The 27,465-nt window shown below is 45.2% G+C and overlaps 1 protein-coding gene across 6 annotated transcripts in view; it reads left to right on the top strand.

The window, feature by feature from the left end:
* The window catches only part of REEP1 (receptor accessory protein 1), a 121,710-nt gene that overhangs the window by 84,687 nt on the left and 9,558 nt on the right, over positions 1-27,465 (top strand). For 2 of the 6 annotated variants that reach the window (XM_050948013.1, XM_050948012.1), the window contains 2 exons: positions 9,457-9,492; positions 24,453-24,604. The exons of 1 other annotated variant lie outside the window; for it this stretch is intronic. In XM_050948013.1, the coding sequence (XP_050803970.1) occupies positions 9,457-9,492; positions 24,453-24,604 (188 nt within the window). Of the gene's footprint in view, positions 1-9,456; positions 9,493-14,855; positions 14,915-24,430; positions 24,605-27,465 lie in introns of those variants that run through there. 3 more of the 6 variants (XM_050948015.1, XM_050948014.1, XM_050948017.1) reach the window with 3 other exon arrangements.

Here is a 27,465-nt window from a genome sequence, read left to right as displayed (position 1 = left end):
TAAAAGAGGGAGCAAGATTGCTGTGCGATGGCCACCATTTTGTCCGACACCAAGGATTGAACCTTAAACTTCCAGAGGAGAGAAGCATGAGTTTCTACAGCTTGAACTAATGCAGTGGCTCTCAACCTTTCCAGACTACCGTACTCATTTCAGGAGTCTGATGTGTCTTGCATACCACAAGTTACACCTCACTTAAAAACTATTTGCTTACAGAATCAGAGCTAAAGATACAAAAGTGTCACAGCACACTGTTACTGAAACATTGCTTACTTTCCTATTTTATAATTATATGGTAAAAGTGAATCAACTGAAATATAAATATTGCACTTATATTTCAGCATATAGAGCAATATAAACATGTCATTGTCTGTATTAAATTGTAGTTTGTACTAACTTCGCTAGTGCTTTTTATGTGGTCTGTTGTAAAACTAGGCAAATATCTAGGTGAGTTGATGTACCCCCTGGAAGACCTCTGAGTACCCCCAGGAGTACATGTACCCTTGGTTGAGAACGACTGTTTTAAGGGATCAGGCTCTGGGGCTGGAGAGTGTGGCAGATTCTTATCCTCTGCAGGGCAGCACAGAGCAGGATGTACGATGCACATTGAACATAGACAAAATAATCCTGCCGCAAGATTGTGTCAATCTGGACAAACATGCTGAGTAAACAGCTCTCATGTACCAGTGAAGTCCAGTGACTGCTGAATGTGGGTGGGTGAAATTGACACTCGCAGTCCATTTATCATAAAGAGTAAAGAGCGTAGGGTAAAATCTTCAAAAGTACTTAAGTGACTTATGCACAAGTTCCATTTTCAGAAATAACTCAGGAACTTAAGTCTCATCGAAAGTCAATGGGACTTAGACTTTTCTTTTGAAAATGGGACTTACGCTTCTATGTCACCTAATTTTGAAAATTGTACCCATGACATGGTGTGTATCTAGTATGAATTAGGTACACCAGTGCCTACCTTGACTGTCCTCTGAATCACCACTGAAATGTACAGTAGATATGACAATCATGTTAAGATACTGCACTATAGACGAAGACAACTCATAAATAACCCCCCTATCAATGTATGTGTAAGGATAGATGCCAAGATTTGAAAGCTATTTATGAGGGATGTTCCGTAAGTGTGGGGGAAGGGAGAGGAATAGCAGCAATTACCTCTGAAATATATTTGATTAGATTCCGCTTCTAGAAGGACAAAGCAGAAAAGCAGTGCAAATTTTGCTTTGTCAAAAAAGTGTGGAGGTCAGAAGAGGGAGAGATTTCATTATAAAGATTTTTGCAAGTTCAGATCCAAAATGTGTGGCTTGAGCCATCTCTGCAGATAAATTAATCTGAAAGCTTGTTCGATAGTGGATTGTCCCAGACAATGGTTTCCAGAACTCTTCTATATCACCCTCAGGCCAAAACTCCTGTAACTCCCCTGCTTGATTCTGGAGAGAGGTAAGATTCTCCTGGAAAGCAGCAGGTTTGTCAGCATTTGGAGGCTGGTCAGTGAAGTGGAAAGTAGAGTTGTTTGAAATCTAGCAATTTCATTTTCTGGAGGGGTCTGTGTAAATGTTTGCTGGCTTTCAGATTTATGTAAATTTGCAACTTCCCCGCCCAAGGTTTGCTTTGAGTACTGGGATCTACCAGTAATGTCTGTTCCTTGGTTACCACCATCATCGTATTTAAGCACCTTACAAATTCTTAAAGTTATAAAACGCAAGGATCTCTGGTGATCTTTTTTCCATCCCCCCCATTTGTAAGGGTTTGTCTATACACAAACTTACACCAAAATAAAATTGCTTTAAATTCACACTTCTCTTATTCCAGGGCAAGTTTGTGTGTGAACACACTTGGCTCCAATTTGTGTGTCATATTTTGATTTATTAACAGGACACTCTCAATCTAAAATAAGAGGGTTCACAACAACTAATAGGACATTCTTAATCCAAAATAAGTGATCACATGCAGACTTCCACCAAAATAACCAATAAACCTGCTTTAGATATGTGTTTGATTTTGTGGGTAGACCAGCCCTTGTGTTTTATTCTAAAGAGAGTGACACTGGGCTCAGATGAACTCAAACTCACTCAAAATTGCTGATTTTGGCCTGGTTTCACACTTCCAAAGATGGGCCCTGGATAACTGAACTGTTCATGAACGGTTCAGCAAAGTTGGGCTGAATTCAGAGCTCCTCGCAAAAATCAAGGATCCAGGTGATTTGTGTGTTATTTGGTGTTTTGTAATGAAATTTGTAAACAGCATGTGTGTGCAAGTGAGAGGGAGAGAGAGATTTGCCAGTCAGGTGGTACCATGTCTCGGGAGCCATGGACGGGGGTAAGCAGCTGGACTTCCCACCCTACTGCAAGCAGAGTGCACTCACACAGTGGTGCCCTCTACCTCAAACATTTATTGTACATCTTTTTATACTGCTGGGTTAGAGCTAAGAGGACTCAGCTGCTCTGACATCAGAAGGAATCAGCAAAAGTATCTCTGCCTCTGTGCACAGTATGTGACAGGGTGACTCAGCTGAAAGGCTTTGCATTCCTGTAAAGGGTCTGAGAACCTGCCAGACAGTTACAGTGACAGCAGTAGCTAGATTACAGGGGACAGCCACAAATCTCCTGCAGCTTCAAGAGGATTTACAGAAATCCTGGCCCATGCTAACATATTGTAACAACTGGGTCTCCGTATTGCAAGTGGAACTCCTGCTTTGTGAAGAGACTTGTTCCAGCCTGGCGTACACTACTGGGTCCTGCGTTTTTTAAAAGAGGAAATCTAGTTGTTTGGGCACAAGCCTAGAGGCATGGCTACACTTGCAGATGTAGAGCGCTGAGAGTTAAACCCGCCTTCGGAGAGCGCAGTAGGGGAAGTTCTACAGTCTGTCCACACTGACAGCTGCCAGTGTGCTGGCGTGGCCCATTTGTGGCACTTGCAGTGGCATTGGGAGTGGTGCATTATGGGCAGCTATCCCAGCATGCAAGTGACTACAATGTGCTTTTCAAATGGGGGGTGGGGTGGGGTGGAGTGTGACAGGGAGTATGTTGTGTGTATGTGGGGGAAGAGAGTGGGTTTTTGGGGGGGCTGAGAGCACGTCAGCATACTGTCTTGTAAGTTCAGACAGCAGCAGACCTCCCCCTCCCCTCTGCCTCTCTCTCTCACGCACAGCATTCCCGGCTGTCAGAAATGGAGCTTTCAAACGGCATATCTGCATTCCTACAGTAATTCAAAACAGTGACAAGAGTGGCCACTTGACATAGGGGATTATGGGATGTTTCCGGAGGCTGATCAGAGCGCAGTAATGCAAGACCTCGTCCACGCTGGTGCCATGGCACTCCAGCGGGGGCGCAGCAAACGTTATTCCACTCACCGAGGTGGAGTACCAGGAGTGCTGAAGCCATGGAGTCAGAGCGCTCTGTGTGCCTTGCCAGTGTGGATGGGGAGTGAGCTAGGGCGCTCGGGGCTCCTTTATTGCATGGTAACTCGCAAGTGTAGCCAAGCCCTAGGACTTAAGAGACCTGGGTTCAAGTTCTTCCTCCACCACAGACTTCCTGGGTGACCTTGGATATGTCACATAGTCCCAGAGCCTGAAATGGATTTAGGTGCCTTACTCCTAATCGGAGTTAGATGCCTAAATACCCTTTGAGGATCTGGGCCTTAGTGTCTCTGTGCCTCAGTGCATCTGTCAAATGGGGATAGTAGCACTTCCCAGAGGTGTTAAATGTTAAAGATTGCAAGGTGCTCAGATACTGTGGTAAATACCTTAGCTAGGTTCTTATGTGCTTTTTACTTCAGTGACTGAAATTAATAAAATATGCAATTAACTCCCCCCAGAAGGTTCTCTTTGGGATCAGTTCCAGTTGTTGGAGGGAGTTTCTGGAGGAGAGTGTGTGTTGTTCCTGAACCGCTTTCTCTGTTGCTAGTAATAACATTCCATCTTGTCACAAGGTCTCAGAGTCCATGGCCCATCCAAATTCCTATTTTGCACTTGGGAGGAAAATTCTCTCTTGAGAAAGTCATGTGTTAGTGTCGCGGGGTGCTCTACTCACCACTGTAGCGCCTCCTTCTGGCTGCATCCAGCTCTGCCTGGCCATCAGCCGTTCCTGCAGTTGCACTCCACTGCTCTCTCTCGGGACTCAAATGTTTGCGCTTCTGGCTTGGCCCTCTGGCCAGGTCACTGTAGTCCTCACCTTTCCAGGTACTATCAACATCTTCCACAGGATCCCAGGCATAGGCATCAACTGCATGGGTGCTCCAAGGCTGGAACACCCATGGAAAAAAATAGTGAGCACCCACCAGCCACCTGACAATCAGCTGGTCAGTGGGCCCCACCAATCAGCTTCTACCCTCTCCCCAGCACTTCCTGCCCACCACCAATCAGCTGTTCGGTGGCAGGCAGGAGACACTGGGGGATGCAGAGGAGCATGTGTGAGAAGAGGCAGAGCTAGAGCATGGCACACTTTGGGGAGGGGAGAGGAAGAGGCAGGGTAGGAGCAGAGCCTCAGGGGATGGACAGGAAGATTCAGAGCGAGGGTGGGGCCTTGGGGCAGGGTCTCAGAGCAGGGGTGGAGCACCGCCAGGAAAAACTGAAAGTCAGCACCTGTGGTCCTAGGCAGTCCTGAAGTCCACTGCCCTGGCTAAGTGATTCCCTCAGTGACTGGGATGAATGGTCTCAGACAGTTTTCAAGATCACTGCCCTAGTTGTACCACTCACTCATTCAGTGTCTGGTACGGAAACCCAGGCCTACCCCTTACACTGGGTTCCAGTCCAGGGGCACTGTCTCCTGCAGCTGAGGTCTGTACTACCTCAAACCAACCTGCCACCCCCCCTGCACTACTTACCTTGCCTATCCCAGGCTCATATTCACTACCATAGCTAAACCCCAATCTCCTAGCTCTGCTAGACAAACCCTTCCTTTTTGGTTCAACCCCCTTTCCCTCCCATATCCCAGAGAGCCCACTTTCTGTCACCAGCTCCCTGGTTTTATGGACACCCCTCCTGTTGCTCCACAGGTGAGCTTTCTGCTTCTCTTAATTAGGGTTCTGTAAATATCCCCCAGCGTGTGGCCTCATAGGTTAATTGGCCCACCTGGCCTATGTTATCCCCTTCTACAAGTGTGGGGAACACACCCTATCATGGTTAGTCTTTCTAAAACCTTTACGTTGTTTCCTCCGCCTGGCACCATCTGCCTTTTGCCTACATTACTCGTGGATCAACAGGCAATTGATTTAAACCAGCTCTATGTTGCTTCAGTGAAGAGGTGGCTGCTAAACAATTTTCTGCAGTTTAATAGTAATACAAATGGCTCCATGCATCACTAAGGCACTGAGGGCCCAATCCCATAGATGCCTAGGGTGTGTCTAGATTGCACTCAAACACCCACGGCTGGCCTGTGTCAGCTGACTCAGGCTCAGGCTATGGGCTGTAAAATTGCCGTGTAGACATTTGGGCTCGGGCTGGAGCTTGTACTCTGGGACCCCGTGGGAGGGGAGAATGTCTACACTGCAATCTAAGCCCAGGGTTAGTAGAATTCGAGTTAACAGACCCTGGGTTTGTTACCTCATTTGTAACCCCAGGTTAGGAATTGTTGAAACCTGGGTCCAAGCCCGGGGCTCCAGTGTCTGTGATGCGTTATGCGAGCTCAAGTCCAACCACTCATATCCCAGACTTCCTAGTGCCCTCACAAAACATGGCCACTCTTGCCCTTTGTTTGTGGTGCAGTGTGGGAAAACTTGACTATCTATCAAATTTGACGATCCAGAGGACAAAGAAAGTTGGTCCATGGCACCATGGGATACTTTTGGCAGACTCCCAAAGCATGAGTCTAGCGAGGCTGCATCTACACTGCAAAGAAAATAGGGCTTAAACCCTGGGTCCCAGCTTGACTCAGGTTTGGACCCTTCACCCTATAAGTCCTGGAATGGATCTGAGCCCCAGGTTAGCACGATTTGTGTGTAGATGGAAGGGAGATTGGCTCGAGCCTGAGTTTGAACCCTGGGCTTACGTTGCAGTGTAGACATACACTTAGGTTTAGTCTACACCTAAAACTTAGGTTGACTTATCTGCATTGCTTGAGGCCAGTGGCACTGGAACACTTTTTACAGTGGGGGTGCTGAAAGCCAGTAGTCCCCAAAATTTTTACCTTGCACCCCCTCTGACCCGTGTCCGTGCCCCCTCTCCCCAGAGCTCAGGCCAGGACTGGCTGTGGCTTGTCGGTGAGAGGGGACGCGGACAGGGGTAAGGGTGTGACAGACCCAGACCAGTGGGGTACAGGAGTCTGGTAAAGGGCAAACATACTGGTCACTGGATGAGTAGTTTTCTGTTCCCTGAGTGACCAGAGCAGGGGCTGCAATAGAGTAATCAGGAACCTGCTAGAACCAATTAAGACAGGCAGGATAATTAAGACACTTGGAGCCAATTAAAAAACTGCTAGAATCATTTAGGACAGGCTAGATAATCAGGGCATCTGAGTTTAAAAAGGACCTCACTTCAGTCTGGTGTGTGCATGTGAGGAGCTGAGAGTGAGAAGGTATATTGCTGGAGGACTGAGGAGTAAAAGCATTATCAGGCACCAGGAGGAAGGTCCTGTGGTGAGGATAAAGAAAGTGTTGGGAGGAGGCCATGGGGAAGTAGCCCAGGGAGTTGTAGCTGTTGTGCAGCTGTTCCAGGAGGCACTCTAGACAGCTGTAGCCCACGGGGCCCTGGGCTGGAACCTGAAGTAGAAAGCGAGCCCAGGTTCCCCCCCAAACCTCCCAACTTCTGACTAGACAGAAGAGGAATTGACCTGGACTGTGGCTTCTACCGGTGGGGAAGGTCTCTGGGCTGTTTCCCGACCCACATGGTGAATCTGTGAGGTGAGCAAATCTGCCAATAAGCGCAGGACCCACCAAGGTAGAGGAGGAACTTTGTCACAGGGGGCTGAGGCTGGGACCACAGCTAGGGGTGGGTCCTACAGCTGGGACCCTGGGTGTGGGGCCAGGAGCAGAGCCCCAGGTGTGGGGCCGGTGGCAGCCAGGTGCAGGGCTAGGAGTGGAGCCCCGGTCATGAAGCTGGCAGCTCCAGGACTAGGCTGATGGAAGATTTCTTCCTTAGATCTTGCTACTGCCTCTAAATGGGGTAAATTTCCTGCAGTGATGGAAACCCCCCTTCCTTTGATGTGGTAAGCGTCTACACTACAGCCCTGTAGCAGTGTAGCTGCAGCTGTGCCATCGTAGCACTCGTAGTATAGACAGTAAAGAGTCCTGTGGCACCTTATAGATTAACAGACGTTTTGGAGCATGAGCTTTCATGGGTGAATACCCACTTAGACGCAGCCTTAGGGCTAGACTCTCCCAGCCACTTGGGGCAATAAGGGAGTTTACAGCCTCCCTCGCTCGCCTGGTTGACCCTGCTCTGATGGTGACTGGCTGTGGGGAGGGATAATTCACCCAAGCAGGAGTGTTTTCCCTGATAGTCCCCACCATAGAGGAGGGTGGGGGTTGAGAGGAGGACTGACTCCATCCCCCTTCCCCTCTCATTGGCCAAAGTAGGTGGCTGGATGCACAGAGGGCCCATTGAAGTCATGACACGTATCTGCTTATATGAGTACATTTATTCCAGGGTGTATCCTTTGTCTGCCTCTTGCCCCAATAAAGAGACACATCGGGGTTGGGCTGGGAGCACGGCAGAGCTCATGACCCGACCTCTTTGGCAGAAGAGACCTAGCACCAGCAATGTAAGTTAAAGCAGGATTCTTTCTGTTCTAACTTTGTGCTGGCGCCAGGTGGCCCTGAACTGGGAAGATGCAGCTGACTCCCTGGGGCCACCACTGCTCAGCAAAGTGGCCAGATTGGGGTTTTCTTGTAACTTCTCAAACTAAGGATTTGCAGAGCAGACTCTCTAGGTGCATGACAGATTAGTCATTTGAGTGTTCCTAAACTTCAGTGCATCTACTAACCACAACGACTCTGGGAGTGAACCTATGATGGGGTGGGGGTTGGGGGAAATATGTCTGTTACATGAACTAAGATACATATTGGGAAAATAAACCCCCTTGAAAAGATTATTTGTAAGTGAGATCAGAACTGCTGTTCTTCACTCTTCCTGCTATTTCTTTTTTAGACAGCAGCATGGTGAAGTTAAGCAGAGCCTTAGGAACTGAGTTTAGGGCTTGGTTCTGATCTAATCTATGTATCCCATAGTTTCATCCTGCCCCCCTTCACCATAGTACCTGACTGCCTTCTGTGTAAAATCAATAGCAAGTCCCTAGCAGACTTCATGGAGTCTCTGGCACCTCTCTTTTACACTGGTTTTACACTGACATTGACTTAAGTGGAGTGACTCCTGATTTGTGCTGGTCTGAAACAAGAATCGGGCCCTCAGTGATCAGATGGCTCAATGGATCAAACCTTGCTTTCCCAAAGCCATTTCCTCATAGTGCCAATGTGTATCTTCTCCATATTTAGGGATCAGTTGGGGGCATACTTTGTAAGGACCAGACTGGGAGCAATTTCTCAGAAGTTTTAAAAGACAGGTGCCACTTGCCTGCAGGCGAAGCTCACAACTTGTGAGTTACCAGTGCCTTGGGACTGAAGGGTTCTATAAAACTCCCTGGACCATCTTCATCCCAAGTGTAACACCACTGAAGTACAGCCTGTTGTGTCCTTCTGAGATAGAGATTTTGACACTCTGTCCATGTCTGATTTGCAGTGATAGTAATGACCGTTCTGATGTAATGCTCAGAAGCTGGGTGAACGACTAACTAATGCTTCCAGCATAACTCCTCTGTAAATCTATTGAATTGAGTAGATCTGTAAGGATGCAAACCCTACATTATGGAACTGTGCGGTTATTCTCATATAACCTCCACATGCTATGTGGAGCATGGCTTATTCAGTCTTACAGAGACTATTAAAAGCTTGTCAGAGGGCAGTGTTGTCTAGTGGTCTGAGCACAGGGCTGGGAGCCCAGAACTTCTGTACATAACTTCCGCTCTACCACTCCCTAGCTGCAGTGGCCTTCAGTAGAGCATTTAACATCTCTTTGTCTGTCCCCGCATTGGTAAATGGAGATGGTAACACTTGTCTACCTCACAAGACCTGGGTCGGCGGGTAGTGATTGATCTATTGGGAATCAATTTATCGCATCTAGTGTAGACACGATAAATCGATCCTCGATCGCTCTGCCATCGACTCCTGTACTCCACTGTGCTGAGAGGTGGAAGCGGAGATGACAGGGGAGTGGTGGCAGTTGACCCCGCAACGTGAGGACACGAAGTAAGTCGACCTAAGACACATCGACTTCAGCTACGCTATTCTTGTAGCTGAAGTTGCGTATATTAGGTCGATTTTTGCTTCCCCCCCACCCCCGCAAGTGTAGACCAGGCCTGAGTCATTCCACAGAGCTTGGGAAGAAAAGTCAAGCGCTTTGTAAGTATTGTTGTTGATGCAGCACGGTTGAGTCTTAACGCTCAGCTCCTCTTTCAGTTTGCTCATGTTGTTCGGTGTGCCGAATCCTCAGAGGTGAGTGCTGGATTCTACGCATCCCTTGTGAGCACGGCTGCGTTCGCCTGCGATGTCTTGCGATTCTTCTTCTTGCTCCCTGGGTTTCCTAACAAAGAGGACAAATGAATAAGGCTGGGGCAACAATGAATGAGTTTGTAACTGTGAAAAATGAGACTCGGGGCTGCGCTGTGTTTCCTTGCTAAACATGCATTGCAGTGAACTCTTCCTTTCAACTTACTGACCCGCATTACAGAGGCCGTGGAGTGCTTTGACTTCAGCCCTGTGGATATTTGGGTGTTTTGTGCCACTGTTGCTACACCAGTGCAGATCCCCAGCATAGATACATTGTGCTGATGTAAGATAGGGATCACTCTGCTGTGACTAAGCGAGAGTAAATTACCAGAGTATATCACACCAGTCCCAGCCTCATGCTGCACTGGTGCTAGGGGTTTGCACAGATGTCACTACATAGATGCATTTACACCAGTACAGATTTCTCTAAAGTAGGCCTGGTCTATACCTAAAACTGGGGTTGACCTTGCTACATGGCTCAGGGCTATGAAAAGTCACACCTGTGTGACATTGTTAAGCTGACCTAACTTCTGGTTTAGACACTGGTAGGTCAGTGGAAGAATGCCAACCTAGTACCACCTTTCAGGGCATGTCTACACTACAAACTTTTGCTGACACAAGTGACGTTGGCATAAAGCCGCTGCAGTTACTTTAATCCTTGTGTGCATGCAAACTTTGCTTCTTGCATCAGCGCTGCGTGTACTTAGTAGGGGTGTTTCTGTCAATGCACAATGTGGTTCACCGTGGTTAGGTATCCCAGAGTGCAACTTGCCGCCATTCAGCTCCCTGACTCTTTGCGAAGTTTTGGCAAAGGGTGGGGCAGAAATGAGTTGCACAGGGTTAAGTAGGACTGCAGGGTTAAGCTCCTATCCTGTAGTGCCATCTTTATCCCATAATTTTTGCATCTATTTTGAAAATACCATGAACCTGCGTGGGACCTGTCACTGTCTGCCATCTCCGACAGAAGCATGGAGTCTGCACAGCTTTGCACAGTGATCATGAACATTGCAAGCACAGGATGCACGATCCACCAGTATTTGCAGAACCACAAGAAGCACCGTGGGGAACATGATGATTTCCTAGAGGTCAGATTGCTGTAGGATGTGGCAAGAACCAATTCAAGGTTGGTGGTGGTAGTCACAGAGCAGCTGGAAATGGCAGTGAGCCACTTCTGGGCCTGAGAAATGAGCACTGACTGTTGGGTTCACATTGGAATGCAGGCTTGGGATGACAAGCAGTGGCTACAGAACTTACAGATGCGCAAGGCCACATTCCTGCATCTCCAGCACAGGGACACCAGAATGAGAGCTGCTCTGACAGTGGAGAAGCGAGTGATGATTGCACTGTGGCAACTTGCAACACTGGATTGCTACCAGTGGGAAATCATTTTGGGGTTGGAAAATGCACTGTGGGGGCTGTTGTCATTCAAATGTGCAGGGCCATTAACCATCTCCTGCTATGCAGGACTGTGACTCTAGGCAATGTGCAGGGTATAATGAATGGATTTGCAGCAGTGGGGTTCCCGAACTGAAGTGGAGCAATAGACAGCATGCATATCCCTATTTGGCACCAGACCACCTTGCCACAGAGTACATCAATAGAAATGGCTACTTTTTGGTGGTTATGCAAATGCTGGTGGATTTATCTGTGACACTGAGTACCTGTTCCAGACCTGAAGAGCTCTGTGTAAGCTCAAAAGCATGTCTCTCTCACTGACGGAAGTTGGTCCAATGGAAGATATTAGCTCACCTACCTTGTCTCTCTAATGTCCTTGGACCGGCAGGGCTATGATAACACTGCATACAACAATGGAAATTATTTATCCTCATTTAGCACACACATTGTGTTCAATGCTGTACAAGATGCAAGAATAAATATAGTCTCAACCCCAAAGAGTTTATAGGCTTGTCTACACTAGAACAATTAGAAGCCACTTTGTAGCCATTATATAATAATAATCATTATATAATGCCTGCATCTGTAACTTTCACTCCATGCATCTGAAGAAGTGGGTTTTTTATCCATGAAAGCTTATGCCCAAACAAATCTGTTAGTCTTTAAGGTGCCAACATACTCCTTGTTTTTGTGGATACAGAGTAACATGGCTACCCCCTGATATTTGTACCCATCGTGCAGCTGTAGCCATGAGAGCAATAGCATCAGTGCATTTGCATGTAAGACTCCATTATTTTTCTCATGGAAACCTGCTCCTGTATCATTCATTTAGTCATATAAATGTAGTGTCTCCGGGGCCGAGGCATGGACCAGGACTCCATTGTGCTAGGCGCTGCAGAAACACAGAACAAAAACAGCCCCTGCCCAAATGTAAAACCATTATTTTTATTGGAAAACAGCATTGCAGGAACAATCTGCTGCTCTTGCTCCATGCGCAATGCTCCATGAGTGTCATTCGCATCACACAACATTACTCAGGAAACAGATATTATTATAATAAAAAAAAACAGGAAAAAATGTCATAAGCCAGAACATTTATGACAAAGTCCTGTTTCCTTTGCTGCAGATGAGATTTTTGCCATTGGCTTCAGTGGAATAGAAGTTGGCATGCAATTGGTTACAAGTGTCATGGAATGTATTTTACCATTTTTTATTAATCTGCAGCCCCTTGATTCCCTCAGAGAGAGAATAAAGGGCGGGCTAAGCACGCACTGGAATCACTCCAGATAGCAGGTAGATCTGTCAGTATCAGACCACAGTGGAACCATCGTATATTGAAGCTGTTTGTTTCACAGAACAGCTTAATTATGCATTTGTTCACTCTAACTGGCCTCACAATCTGCACATTGCAGGATACTGATATAATTCAGGATGTTCATCCTCCTTTTCTATGAACAGTTTCACTAACTCCAAGCCCACTGTAAATCAGTTCCACAATAGATATGAAAATGTGTCTTCTTGACAGTTCCTGTGTCAGCCTTTGTTCCTGACTTAGTGGTCTGCCTTTTCTGGCAAAGTTCCCACCAGTGGCTTTTAAACAAGTCTTTGATTTACTTCTACTATATTAAGGCCCTGTTGAAAGATCAGGCTATAACATCAGGGAACATTGATACCATGAAATCATAACTTGGTTCCATCCTGGGATCTTCAGAAAGGGTTAAATTAATATCCCCAGTGATGCATGCTTGTTTGTAGGATGCTGGCTGTGTCTGGGAAATGCACAAACCCTGATGGGATATTATACAAGTTTTCTTGGAATTTTCACTTTTAAAACTAAAAGCGTTTTTTTTTTTTTTTTAAATTGGTTGAGCTGAGCATATTCAATCTTATCGGTGCAAAAGTATCTGATGAAAGAAGAGCAATTTCAATTCTGGTAGCCAGTAACTACGTTGGAAAGAGATTTAATAAGCAGAACTGTGAGGAGTGCTGTGATGATAGCAAATGTTGTGCTTTTGTTGAGGGACCCTGTAGATGGCCGCCCCCGCACCCCCAGCACCTCCTGCTGGTTACTTCTGGGAATTAGCTCGGTTCCAGCTCCGGAGTGCCCTCTGCAGGCTGGCGATCCACCTGTCCTCTGGCCCCGTGTCCCTCCCTGGCCCCAGTGCCCTTTTACATGGAGTGCTGCCCCCAAGCAGTCACCCCTTTCTCTGAGGGTTTCCCCTTCCTGGGGGACCCCCACCCTCTATCCCCGCTTTGCCTCAGTATAGGCTACTGCCCAGTCTCCACCTAACCCCCGTTCACTGGGGCAGGCTGCAGTATCAGCCAGTCATCATAGGCAAAGGGGTTTGGACCTGCTGCCTTTGCCTACCCCTCGGTTGCTCCCTGCAACACCCAGTACTTCTTGGCCTAATGCTAGGCCACAGCCTGGGGCTTTCCAGGCAGGAGCTCCCCAGCTCCTCTGCCTTTCCCCAGCCCTGCTCCCCTCAGGTACTTTGCCTCTAGCCCCCAGCAGCCAGACCCATCTCCCTCTATAGCTAGACAGAGACTATCTACTTCTAGCTCCCCTGGCCTTCTTATGAGGACCCCTTGCTCAGTTTGGGGCATGGCCCCAGCTGCAGCCACTTCCCCAATCAGCCCAGCCTAAAGGCTGCTTTCTCCAGCCACAGCCCCTTCCCAGGGCTGTTTTTAACCCCTTCAGGGCAGGAGCAGGGGTCCACCCTGCTACAGACCCTTATCCATAAAATACTGATCCAGAACTGGGAACAGCATAAAATGTTTAAAGATGTTAGTGACCAATGAGACTATTTGCCTGAGCCAGTGCTGGAGGGTTGTGCTCCCAATGGATGACCAATACAAGAATGTGTTTCTTTAAAGCTGCAGCACAATTGTAACACGGGATCCCAGCTTTGGTTGGCAGACTGTTAGTCATGCACAACATACTGCAGTGTAAAGCTTTGGTTGGCAGACTCAGTTAGTCATGCACAACATGCTGCAGTGTAAAGCCAGCTCCTGGCACTCTCCCAGTAAAATAATGTTGGATGTTTTCCTGTGTGTGGCTGAATTTAGTCCCCACAAGGCAGGGAGACATGCCATGTACAACCAGTGGCAGGGTTGTCAGGATACAAGTGATCATGATCTTAAAGGCACATTCACCAAATTGTGCATTTTTAACCAATCCTGTGCTAGTATGTCACATGTATGCCCAAATCCTTATTTTTAGCATGTTACAAATTACCCCTGAGACTACTGAAATGGAAAGAATTTTAAAAATCCAATTGACTTTTCACATGTATGCTGTTTGTTTGCATTTTTGAATGAGGACAATTAAATAGCTTTGTCAGTTTTACTTTTGTTCCTAGTCAGTTTCACTTATAGGTTCTCTGGCACCTGCAGAATGCAGGGCAATATTGATTTGGCTTCAGAAACTATTTCCAGTGGAATTTAAAACCACAGAAAATTTCTCCTGGTTTCAGGGTTGGTTTTTTTTCCCTTTTTTTGTGTGTTTGTTTTTAAAACCTCATATTACAAAACCTAACTTTTGGGCTAAATTTGACAGGGATGCTATATAGGAACACAAACGTGAGTACTTTACCTCGCAATTACAACTCATGAGTTTCTCTAGGCTTTTAAAATATTTTAATACTTACCCTGCTTAATTCAGGGAACGGGAGTTTATGTATATAGAAAGTCAACATGTACGTCTGCTGCCCAAGCATTTTAACAATAGAGCATTAAAACATGCATTTCAGTTTAATAAACTGCAATCTAACCACTGGTATTACAAACAGTGATGAAGACACTGTGAAGAAGATTTCTGATCTCTGAAACAATGTTCCATTTTTCCACAAATGTGTTTTCCTAAAAGTTTATTCTTTTCTTTTCTCTATGTGACTATTGTGGGACTCTGATGTAAGTGTTACAGATTTGCATGACTTTTCATCTCAGCTATTTAGAATAGACTAGTTTCTTCCCTGCACTTAACACTTTAATCATTTGTGGGATGTGTGTTTTCATTAACTGACTCTGTTGATGATGTGACTAGATCTGTTTGCCTGATTAATATTGGGCCTGACTTATGTTTTGAAAAGATAACCTTTCTGCCTCCCTTTGTTTTTATGATTGCTGTACAGTGTGTGGAGGTGACTGTACTTGGCTTCTTGGTTTGGCAATGAAACAGTTGCTGTGAGACATGTGATTTAGTCCAGTTACCTTCTGGAAATGAATACCTTTTGAATCTAATTCACATAAAGGGATTGACCTCCATAGTATGTTATGCTGCTTTCACTGACTCATTAACCAGTATGGAAGTAGGATGAGTGACCCACAGTAAAGAAGATGAGATTTTGCTTGTGTGCGACCTTGTCTTGCATTATAGTAATATGATCTCTAACATGTGACTGATACAATATGTGACTCTGAACTACCCTATTCTCCTATGGGAATTTAATCAGTAAGGAGATCATGTCATTGGGCAAAATGAGTCCTTTGCTCATCCACCGATCACATATGGGATCAGATTCTGATCTCTGCTATACCAGTGTAAATCCATTGAGATTACTCTGGATTTTCACAAGCGTAGAGGAGAACAAAGTCCTGTCCATAACAAAGCAATCGCTGAGCAAGTGCTCTGCTATGAAAGCTCCTTTGCTGCTGCATAATGGGTTTAGTCCTTTCTCAAAGGGGATTTACCAGCCTACATCAAATCATAGACATTAGAGATGACCACGACCTGTTAGGTCATGTTCTCCATCTCCTTGTCAGTAAGTACACAATTGTTCTCTGCTAGCTGAGGCTCGGACTCAGCAAAATACTTAAGCACGTACATAAGTGCTTTTTACAATCGGGGTTTTAGGCCCAAATCCTCAAAGATATTTAGGTGCCTAGTTCCCACTGATTTCAGTAGGAGTTAGGTGCCTTAATACTTTTGAGGACCCAGGTCTTAATGCTTTGCCTGGTCTAATTTTAAATGTCTGAAGCATCAAGCCTCAGCGTGCTGCTGAATGTTGTTTCCCTCTGAGCGAGTTAAAGCTCTCACCTGCAAAAGCAGCCAGATACAGACTTGCCCTGGCCTGATGATCATCGCAGCCTGAGGGAAGACACCCCTGTATATGACGGGCTTATAGTTATTGTAATCATGGCAGCAGCTTCAGCTCTGGGAGCTGAGCCATAGAATTCACCTGGTGCAGATGGAATGCTCTAGTCTCTCTCGAGTGCCATGCGATGCTGCTTCCTAAAGCAATGCATGCACGTCTGCTTGGAGATGCACAGGAGTAAATGTGACAGGCCAAGACCCCATCCACACACATGTTGTTCAGGCTAAGGTATGGTCCTAAGCATGTCTCAGAGCAGATGTGCTGGAATTGGTGAGGGAGGGGGAGGGATTTGACTGGCCACTGTTGCTCAAATGCAGCCACCTACTGAGCGGTCTGTGAAACACTTATAGTGGCCACACTGAAGGAGACTAGAGGCTGTTCCTCCAGTGTCTACAAAAATGCTCTGTGCTAGAGCAGCTGGTAGGGGAATGGGTGGCGATGACCTAAAATCCTGCACCGAAGCTGCTGATCATAATAAAACATTTTAGGAAGCACAAAAAGGTCACCCAGCCCCACATGCCCTCCCTTTCAAAGAGCATGTCGGTCTCGATGTATTTCTATACCCCTCAATCCACTCCTCCTCCAGAAACAAATCAAGCTCTCTTGCACTCGTCAATATGTTCTTTGCCTCAGTATCTTTTTCCCAATTGCTTACTGCACAGCAATTATTATTCAAGCTAGTGTCTTTTGCATGAAGTACCAAGTTCCCTGCTTCTTCTTAAGAACATAAGAACGGCCGTACTGGGTCAGACCAAAGGTCCATCTAGCCCAGTATCTGTCTACCAACAGTGGCCAATGCCAGATGCCCCAGAGGGAGTGAAGCTAACAGGCAATGATCAAGTGATCTCTCTCCTGCCATCCATCTCCATCCTCTGATGAACAGAGGCTAGGGACACCATTCTTTACCCTTCCTGGCTAATAGCCATTTATGGACTTAGCCACCATGAATTTATCCAGTTCCCTTTTAAACATTGTTATAGTCCCAGCCTTCACAACCTCCTCAGGTAAGGAGTTCCACAAGTTGACTGTGCGCTGTGTGAAGAAGAACTTCCTTTTATTTGTTTTAAACCTGCTACCTATTAATTTCATTTGGTGACCCCTAGTTCTTGTATTATGGGAATAAGTAAATAACTTTTCCTTGTCCACTTTCTCTACATCACTCATGATTTTATATACCTCTATCATATCCCCCCTTAGTCTTTTCCAAGTGGAAGAGGCCTAGCCTCTTTAATCTTTCCTTGTATGGGACCCTCTCCGAACCCCTAATCATTTTAGTTGCCCTTTTCTGAACCTTTTCTAGTGCTAGAATATCTTTTTTTGAGGTGAGAAGACCACATCTGTACACAGTATTTGAGATGTGGGCGTACCATGGATTTATATAAGGGCAATAATATATTCTCAGTCTTATTCTCTATCCCCTTTTTAATGATTCCTAACATCTTGTTTGCTTTTTTGACCACCTCTGCACACTGTGTGAACATCTTCAGAGAACTATCCACAATGACTCCAAGATCTTTTTCCTAACTCGTTGTAGCTAAATTAGCCCCCATCATATTGTATGTATAGTTGGGGTTATTTTTTCCGATGTGCATTACTTTACATTTATCCACATTAAATTTCATTTGCCATTTTGTTGCCCAATCACTTAGTTTTGTGAGATCTTTTTGAAGTTCTTCACAATCTGCTTTGGTCTTAACTATCTTGAGTAGTTTAGTATCATCTGCAAACTTTGCCACCTCACTGTTTACCCCTTTCTCCAGATCATTTATGAATAAATTGAATAGGATTGTTCCGAGGACTGACCCTTGGGGAACACCACTAGTTACCCCTCTCCATTCTGAGAATTTACCATTAAGTCCTACCCTTTGTTCCCTGTCTTTTAGCCAGTTCTCAATCCATGAAAGGACCTTCTCTTTTATCCCATGACAGCTTAATTTACGTAAGAGCCTTTGGTGAGGGACCTTGTCAAAGGCTTTCTGGAAATCCAAGTCCACTATGTCCACTGGATCCCCCTTGTCCTTATGTTTGTTGACCCCTTCAAAGAACTCTAATAGATTAGTAAGATACGATTTCCCTTTATATAAACCATGTTTACTATTGCTCAACAGTTTGTTTTTCTATATGTCTGACAATTTTATTCTTAACTATTGTTTCGACTAATTTGCCTGGTACTGATGTTAGACTTACTGGTCTGTAATTGCCGGGATCACCTCTAGAGCCCTTTTTAAATATTGGCATTACATTAGCTAATTTCCAATCATTGGGTACCAAAGCCGATTTAAAGGACAGGTTACAAACCTTAGTTAATAGTTCTGCAACTTCACATTTGAGTTCTTTCAGAATTCTTGGGTGAATGCCATCTGGTCCCGGTGACTTGTTAATGTTGAGTTTATCAATTAATTCCAAAACCTCCTCTAGTGACACTTCAGTCTGTGACAGTTCCTCAGATTTGTTACCTACAAAAGCCAGTTCAGGTTTGGGAATCTCTCTAACATCCTCAGCCGTGAAGACTGAAGCAAAGAATCCATTTAGTGTCTCCGCAATGACTTTATCGTCTTTAAGCGCACCTTTTGTATTTTGATCATCAAGAGGCCCCACTGGTTGTTTAGCAGGCTTCCTGCTTCTGATGTATTTTAAAAACATTTTGTTATTACCTTTGGAGTTTTTGCCTAGCTGTTCTTCAAACTCCTCTTTGACTTTTCTTATTACACTCTTGCACTTAAGCTGGCAGTGTTTGTGCTCCTTTCTATTTGCCTCACTAGGATTTGACTTCCACTTTTTAAAGGAAGTCTCTTTATCTCTCACTGCTTCTTTTACATGGTTGTTAAGCCACGGTGGCTCTTTTTTAGTTCTTTTACTGTGTTTCTTAATTTGGGGTATACATTGAAGTTGGGCCTCTATTATGGTGTCTTTAAAAAGGGCCCATGCAACTTGCAGGGATTTCACTTTAGTCACTGTACCTTTTAACTTTTGTTTAACTAACCCCCTCATTTTTGTATAGTTCCTTCTTTTGAAATTAAATGCCACAGTGTTGGGCTGTTGCGGTGTTCTTCCCCCCCACAGGGATGTTGAATGCTATTGTATTATGGTCACTATTTCCAAGCAGTCCTGCTATAGTTACCTCTTGGACCAGCTCCTGTGCTCCACTCAGGATTAAATCTAGAGTTGCCTCTCCCCTTGTGGGTTCCCGTACCAGCTGCTCCATGAAGCAGTCATTTAAAGTATCGAGAAATTTTATCTCTGCATTTTGTCCTGAAGTGAAATGTTCCCAGTCAATATGGGGATAATTGAACTCCCCCACTACTACTGGATTCTTAATTTTGATATCCTCTCTAATTTCCCTTAGCATTTCAACATCACTATTACTGTCTTATTCTTAATTTCTTCTACAACAGAAGTTGGTTTAGAGAATTTACCTCCGTCGCCGTTATCCATTTCTCTTCTCCTTCTCTGTCATGGCCACAGAAACCACCCCCCCAACTGACACTAATTGACACTTTTTTGTTGGCAGCCCTTCTTCAGTAACAGTCCTTCTGTGGCACTAGTGTAGGCTGTGCTGTGTTGGAGCACAACTGTAGAATACTGCTCTCCTCGTGTGTGTTTAGAGGGGACCCCCTGCACACAGATCTCCTCCCTGCTGCATTGCAGAGGGTGTGGGATCAGTAACCTCCAGGGCACCTCTTATCCCTCCACTCCGGATTCCATGGAAGGTACTTCCTGGGTCCAAAACCCACAGAGTAGGAGGTTAGACCAGGGCCAGATTAACTTTTTGTGGACCCGGCGCCAAACATATTTGTGGGTTCCCGAGGGCAAGGTACAGCGGGGCGGGATGGTCAGTCTCCAGAGTGAAGGGCAGGCTGGGGGCAATGAGGCACAGTGCAGCGGGAGCAGCCCCACTCCATGCAGCGTAGCAGGAGGGCACAGTTTACAAACCTGCAGCTGCCAGACGCACACTGGATGGCCCAGCCCTTTGCTGCCAGCATGTCCCTTCCCTCTGAGGGCTGACCCGCACCACCGTGCCCAGTGACCCACCTTTATGCCCAGCGCCCCCTCACCCAAAGACCTCCACCACAGATCTCTGTCCAACCCCTAGCCCTCCCAGAGACCTCCCCTGCTGGCCTCCCACCACAACTCCTCCCCCGTTTGGCCCCTTCCACCTGCGACCCCACCCATGACCCCACCCCATTCCTCCCCTTCCCCAGCGGTCCTGTCCCCATTCCACCCCCACTCTACCTCTTTCCCCCGTCCCCCACTTGCTTCTGCCCCCCTCCACCCACTGAGGCCCCGAGACTGGCTGTGGCGGGGAGCAAGAGCTCCTCCAGCCCCGGGGGGCGTGGCAAGGGGAGATTTTCTTATGGGCCTCAAATCTGCCACTGCCTCCCTTAGTGTGAGGTTTGAGGAGCCTTAGCCTCCCTCAGCCTCCATTACGTGCCACCCAAGATGTTTCTGTGCATTTTTGGTATTAGCTGCATGTGGCTCTGTAGCCTGTTTGCTGATTCTGCTGGATAGTCTAGCGAATTCCTCAGCAACACACCACTTCCTTTAAAACACATTCCCTGGCCAAGGGAATATCGTTGTCCATGTTTGGCAGCACACGGCTTGAGTTGCATTATTTTACTTGTTTAACCATTGTTGCATTTCTCTAAGAATAATGCAGCTGTGCTACAGGACAAAAGATTATAATTTCTTTGGGAGTGGGTAGAAACTGGGCTTGCTTACAAAGGGGGAAATATTTTAACTGGTTCTAAAACTGGTTTAGTTAAACTGATTCTAAAAATGATTAGCGCCATAGTATAGACTTGGTTATAGGTGGTTTAAGGCAGCCTGACCCATTTTTACTAAACAGGAAACAATCAGACTGCTTTAAACTGCCTCATACTAGCTGTGTGCTATGGTTCTTAGATCAGTTTTAAAACCAGTTAGAATGTTTTCTCAGTATAGATAGGGCCCAAGGACCAAATCTTATCATTTCTTTGAAGTTAGTGGGAATTTTGCTCAAGTAAGGCCTGCAGGATATTGTCCTTATGTGCTAGGATGTGATATAATAAAAACTGAACATTAGTTTCCCAAAGCATAGCCAGCCTTCTGTGATGACCCCACAGCTACAGGAGTTGCCTGTTTTCAGAGGCTTCCCAATGGCAAGGCTACAAACAAGTTCAGTAAAATGTGGGTTCCTCCTAATGCAACGTTGGTTTCCCAAGCAGTGTAGGAGGAAGGATGGTCTTATGGCTCAAACAGACAATGGGGTGACAGGAGACATGGAGTCTATCCCTAGTGCTATCACAGATTCACTATGTGATGTGGGGCAAGTCCGTCCCTTCCCCTCCCTATGCTTCAGTTTCCCCAGCTATAAAGTGAGAATATCCCCCTCTGAGAGGCTTTATTAATGTTTGTGTAACACCAACAGACCCCGATCATCGGGATCGAACCTGGGACCTCTGGAGCTAAATGCATGAGCCTCTGCTGCGTGAACTAAAAGTCGTATGGCTGTAGAGCAAACTCATTAATCTCTCTAAGTGGTCTTGGTGCCACTCGATGGGACAGAACACCACACCCAGGAAGGGTGTGGGTTACGTGTGCACAGGAGTTTCAGATGGGAGATATTATATATAGGTGGGCAAAATGTTATTTCTGTCTAGTTTGTAGTAGTCTAGCTCCCTGCAGTCCTTACATTTCTTTTAAAGGAAGGCAGAACTTTAGAGATAGGGGCAGCCACTATTCCACTGAACCAGTCTCCATCCAGAAGACTACACTTCAGGTTCTTCATTGGTGATTTTGAGAATGATGTCACCATATAGGAAATAGCTCATTGGTTGACACTGTGGAATCACAGATATTTAATATTGCTACAACTGGGGTGACGGAGAGAGTTTGAACCATTACTGTATAGCAATGTGTTTTTTATTCTAGTAAGGGCATCCACTTGAAATGCTTCCCTTTAGAGATTCTGCTTCTTGTAGTGAACTTAAAACACAGCTGTAAACAGAGCCTGCCTATAAATTGTGTTTTTGAGTAATTATGGTGGCTAAGTGATTAATACCAGTGTGGCATCTTGCATGCTCTATTAACAAAATGAAGTAAAATTGAGCTCTTCCTGAAAATATTTTCCAGGTGTCAGAAAAAAATGCTGTGCAATGGAAAAGAAATGTACCCAGACTTATTTATAGTGTGATCTACTTAAGATTTTCCCACACTTTTTTTTTAGAACTGTAATCATCTGTAAAATCTGAAATCAGCATTGTCCCTGGCCTCTCTGTTTTAACATTTTTCAACACAGCTTGACATTACTAGGAAAATAGATGTTTACTGCACTTACTAAAAAACACTGGAGCCATATTCCGACCTAGCTATTGAGATGACAGATAAATTGATACAGGCAGCAGGAGTTAATGGTTTAAGGATGCTGTGGCCTTGTATGTAGAGAGGCAACCTGGTCTAGTGGACTAAGATCATGACTCTCAGGTGCTATTAGTTTATTTCAACAGGCAATGGACAGGGCTATAGGATCTGAGCTATAAAAAAAACAAAACAAAAACGCCCAGCTCCACAAGGGGAATAGTCTACATTGGTACTTTACAGCGCTGAAACTTGTAGCACTCAGGGGGGTGTTTTTTCACACCCTTGAGCGAGAAAGTTGCAGTGCTGTAAAGTGCCAGTGTAGACAAGCCCTTAGTCTCTCCATCTGTGTAATAAGGGTAGTGTTAGAGCTGAGTGAATTATGGATTTTTTTTTTTGGTTTGGGGTTTGATTCAAACTGGATAAAATTTTTTGGTCAAATTGCAGAACCTGAAAACTTTTTTGTTTCTAATTGACTGAAACAATTTTGTTTTTTATTTTGTTTCAGGTTGACCATAATGTGCGTGGTTGACTCCAAATGAGGGGTGGGAGGGGTGTTCAAATTTTTGTTTAACTTCAGCCATTTGGGGTGGTGGTCACCTTTTTTTTTAAATTGGCTAAATTTGAAATGGAAATACTGTTTTGCATTGAAAAGTCGAAACAAAACATTTTGAAATAGTCCCAAATTCAAGAAATAGTTTTGGGGCGTGAAAAATGCATTTTTCTAAAGGGAGGGGGGGAAGTGTAAGTCAGCTCTAGTGGTAATACTTATGTAACTCACAGGGTGTCATGACAAATGATTAGTTGAGTACTTTGAAGACTTAAAATGCTAAGTATACTTAACAGGAATTTAAGGATCCTCTTATGATCACGTTTGTGCACTTATCACCAGTCTGAGCGGTAGAAATTGCTATTTTTATGCTGTTTTTAGATGATTATAAAAAATCTTAGGTTTGACTGGACCTTGAGCCAGTGATTGTCATTAATATTTGTACAAGCAGCAAAAGCTTCCATGCCCAAGACAATTCAGAATGGAAAAGATATAAGCCATCCATATCACTATAAAAGCATCATAGCAAATTGTCAGTAGAGGGGTAGGAGGCTTAGTTGGAGCTAGGTACCATTTCATTGATTCATACTTTGTACTACCATTAAAAATACTATTACATTTAACTGTCTGGATACACCATAGCAACCTTGGACCACAATCTGCCAGTACTGGTAATGACTTGAACTGCCTCCATAGAATAGCACTTATACCGCACTTAAAAAGTTCAAAATGCTGCATAGACATTAACTATTAACAAACATTTGCAGTCTGCACACAGTGGGCCAAATTCAGTTACATCAGTGATGTCTGATTGCAGTCAGAGTGGCTTTGGAAATCTCCCAGCATCCACTCCTTTCTGGAAGCAGTACCAGGAAATGTGGAATAGGTGTCCTGAGGGCAATGGAACTGAACGGAGTTAGAGCACTAAACATGAGACAAAACTGTAGCAGTTCAGAACACAAGGCAGCATGGCTAGGATGGGCATATTGAACCATTACTGATAGCGCAGCCATACTAATTCACCCAGAAATGGCTCGGTTCTGTAGCGTGAGCACAACCAAAGTGGACAATGCAAGAGGACATCTAAATAATTCCTCAGGTTCAGTTACAAGTTTGGGTTTTTTGTTTTGTTTTTTTGGTTGAGGTGAAACTTTGCCCTTGGTGTGTTTGTTCAGATCAATATGCTGCCAGAAAGGCTTTCCTAGAGTGTTAGCCGTTTCATTGATCCAAATATGATTAAACCCAACTGCTTATGGAATCTACATAACATCAGATGGGCTGTTAAATTAGTCTAAATTCTATTTCGAAAGTCCAGCACAACTAATCAACACACCATAAGCTGGGGCCACTTTGTTTTCTGACACCACAACCACTGTTACTAGAGTGTGATATATCAACCCCATTTCTATTACTCTCTGGAAGATGCCTGGCTTTGGGGTGGGATTAGTGAAATGAACAGCAGAAGCCAAGTCACCACTGACCTTCCTTATCCTTTGTTTTCACCATGTAGATTTTTAAAATGCTGTTGTAAGTGGTTAAGGTAGACATGGATGATGCGTGTGAAAAGCCTCGTGAGACAAACTGTGAAACAAAAGACTTAGTGTTCTCAGATGATGAAGAGCATGATTTATTGGATCACATGGTCAAGAACAGACGGCTCAAAAAGAAGGAGCAAGCTCTTGAGGTACTTCCATATTGGAAAAGGTGCTGCAACCTGCAAGGTTGCTTGGATTTCCAGAAGGACATCTCTTTGGAATGGAAACACTGTTGAGGCCGACATTCAGTCTTGCAGGGTGGGTCTGGGCTTGGATATTCAGCACTTCCTACAAGGGTGGAATCTCTCTATGGGAGTTTAAGTTCCACACGTACAAGAACAAATCAGAGCTGCAGAATTAGGAGCTATCTCTGAATTCTTCCAAAGTTTTGAGGTGTTTGGATGTGAGGTTTTGGAGATGTACAAAACTCCATTTCACTTTGCATTTACTTAAGGGAAATGTTTATTATCATATCTGAGGGGAAGACAGCTGGGGAGATGGGCCAGGACCAAAACTCTAGATCCAAACTTTGGGAGAATTCAGAGCCAGATTGATACATATTCAATATGGACGTAATCCAAAGCTCACTGATGTTATAGCTCTCTTCACTGATTTCATTACTTCGATGGGCTTTGAATCAGGCCCTATATTAGCAAGTATGCTTTAATTTGTAACAAGGACAGACAGACATATAAAGAACACAAGAGCACACATTGTGCTTTGCCAGAAAAGGTTTTAGCATCACTCATGTTCATAGGAAATACAGCCACAAGGCAGACAAGTCAAAGGAATAATACTTAAAAGAAATCAGAGATGGTAAACATGAGGAAGCCTTCCAGATCTTTGGGGAAATGGAGGCAGCTGGTGTCTGCCCGGATACAGGTACTAAGAAATCAAAGGTGGGAAATCTCTGCCAATGGGTAAGACAGAACAGTTACACTCTTAACTTGGCTCAAAGAGAGTATGAAGGGGATATTGTTGGGTTAAAAATAATACTTGTTGCTGTAAAGTGTCCTTATCTATGGCTCTAATAATATCTGAGACCATTAACGGGAGGAATTTTGAACATCTCAATGACTTCTCACCAGTTATGCTACATGTTAACTCCCTGAATTGCTGTCTGCCGGTCCCAGCCCTGGCCTTGCTGTGGGTGGCGAGGGAGAGAAGAGACCTGGCCTTTTTGAAGTCTCCTTGCCTCTGGATGGTAGCTCCTCAGGCTAAGGTGCTGCCCCCTCTCTGATGCTACTATGAAGGGAAAGAGAGACGATGGCTGCTCACAGACAAACTGTGAAGTGGGCCCCCAGCACAGAGCCCTGCCCTCCCCCCCCCCCACCCAAGGTGCATCCCAAAACTACGCAGCAATGATTTCTCTGTTGTCAGGGTAGCTTTGCTGCCCCAGTAGCAGCCCTCTCCAAAGCTACTGTGGGATCTACTTCTCTGATGCTCTATCTATTCCCTGGATGGCTCCATTCCAGACGTGGTGTCTATGCCTCTGGCAGCTCCACGCACAGTGCAGGATCTGTGAAGACTACAGGATTTATACCCAGGATCACCTTCTGCAGCTGCTCCAGTGGGAGCCTCTCCAAGTTCTGCCCTTCTGGCTGGAAGCCTCAGTTCTGATATTTCTGTCTCATATTTATCTTCCATTAGGTCCATAGTGCTCTTCAGAAATTCAGAGACGAAGAGATCATTGAGCATGGGCTTGTGGTACAGGCCTGGGACCTGAGTGACTTGGGTCCTAGTGCCAGCTGTGCCACAGACATCCTCTGACATTGGGCAAATCATCTTTCTAATCTAATGAACTCATCAGTGTAGTGTCTAAACAAAACCTCCTGTACGTTTCCTCATCGGTACAAATGGGATCATGGGCTACCTCACAGAAGGATTGAGAGGCTAAATTAAAGTGTTCACAAAGTGTGGCATGAGCTTTGGTTGGAAGGTGCTATAGCAATATAAACAATTAATAATAAAAAGATAATGGAATGGGTCCCACTGGATATTAGGTTTATGTTGGAGAGGCCTCGGATACTGGCCACTGCCAGAGGCAGGGTAATGGAATGGGTGAACGAATAGGTTGATCCAGTATAATGCACCTCATGGTCTTTTCACATCATTTAGCTGGACCTTCAGGGTTGTCCCAGGTTGGGACTGAGTTGGACTAGCAGAGTGCTTCTCCATATAGTGCCTGGTCTCAGCCTCTCACTTTACAGAGCATGGACATCTGGGCTCTCTTAGAAACCATCCTCAACTCATTTTCCCTGGCACCCAAAGCTCAGTTAAATCCAAGTTTGGGGTATAGGGAGGAGGGTAACAGCTAGTGCTAGAAGTGAGTGTAGTTTTTTTCATGCATGGAAGGAATAAGAAACCAAATTTCCCCCCCCCCCACCCACCTTTAGAAAGTCACAGATTTTCTGCCAGGAGCTCCTCTGCCTGCATTAAAAGGGTGGCAAATATTTAAAGACTTCTTCCACCCCTCTTCTGGGTATCTGATGTCTTGAAAACACAAGAGAAGTAGAACAGAGAAGCAGTTGGCATTGGCATTACACGAGAAGCTGGGAGGAGACTTGAGAGATCTCCAAGTACTCCATTTAGGAAGGAACAATCAGTTGCGCACCTACAAAATGGGAAATGACCGCCTCGGAAGGGATCTGGGGGCCAGAGTGGATCACAAGCTAAATATGAGTCAACAGTGTTACACTGTTTCAAAAAAAGAGAACATCATTCTGGGATGTATTAGCAGGACTGTTGTAAGCGAAACACAAGAAGTAATTCTTCCACCCTACTCCGTGCTGATTGTGCCTCAACTGGAGTATTATGTCTGGTTCTGGGCACCGCATTTCAGGAAAGATGTGCACAAATTGGATAAATTCCAGTGATGAGCAACAAAAATGATTAAAGGTCTAGAAAACATGACTTATAAGGGAAGATTGAAAAAACTGGATTGTTTAGTCTGGAGAAGAGAAGACTGAGAGGGGACATGATAACTTTTCAGAAAAGGTTATGATAAAGA

Source organism: Gopherus flavomarginatus, chromosome 3 (assembly GCF_025201925.1).
Source record: "Gopherus flavomarginatus isolate rGopFla2 chromosome 3, rGopFla2.mat.asm, whole genome shotgun sequence".
In the NCBI taxonomy this organism is placed as follows: Eukaryota; Metazoa; Chordata; order Testudines; family Testudinidae; genus Gopherus; species Gopherus flavomarginatus.
This window is presented reverse-complemented; position numbering and strand designations above follow the sequence as displayed.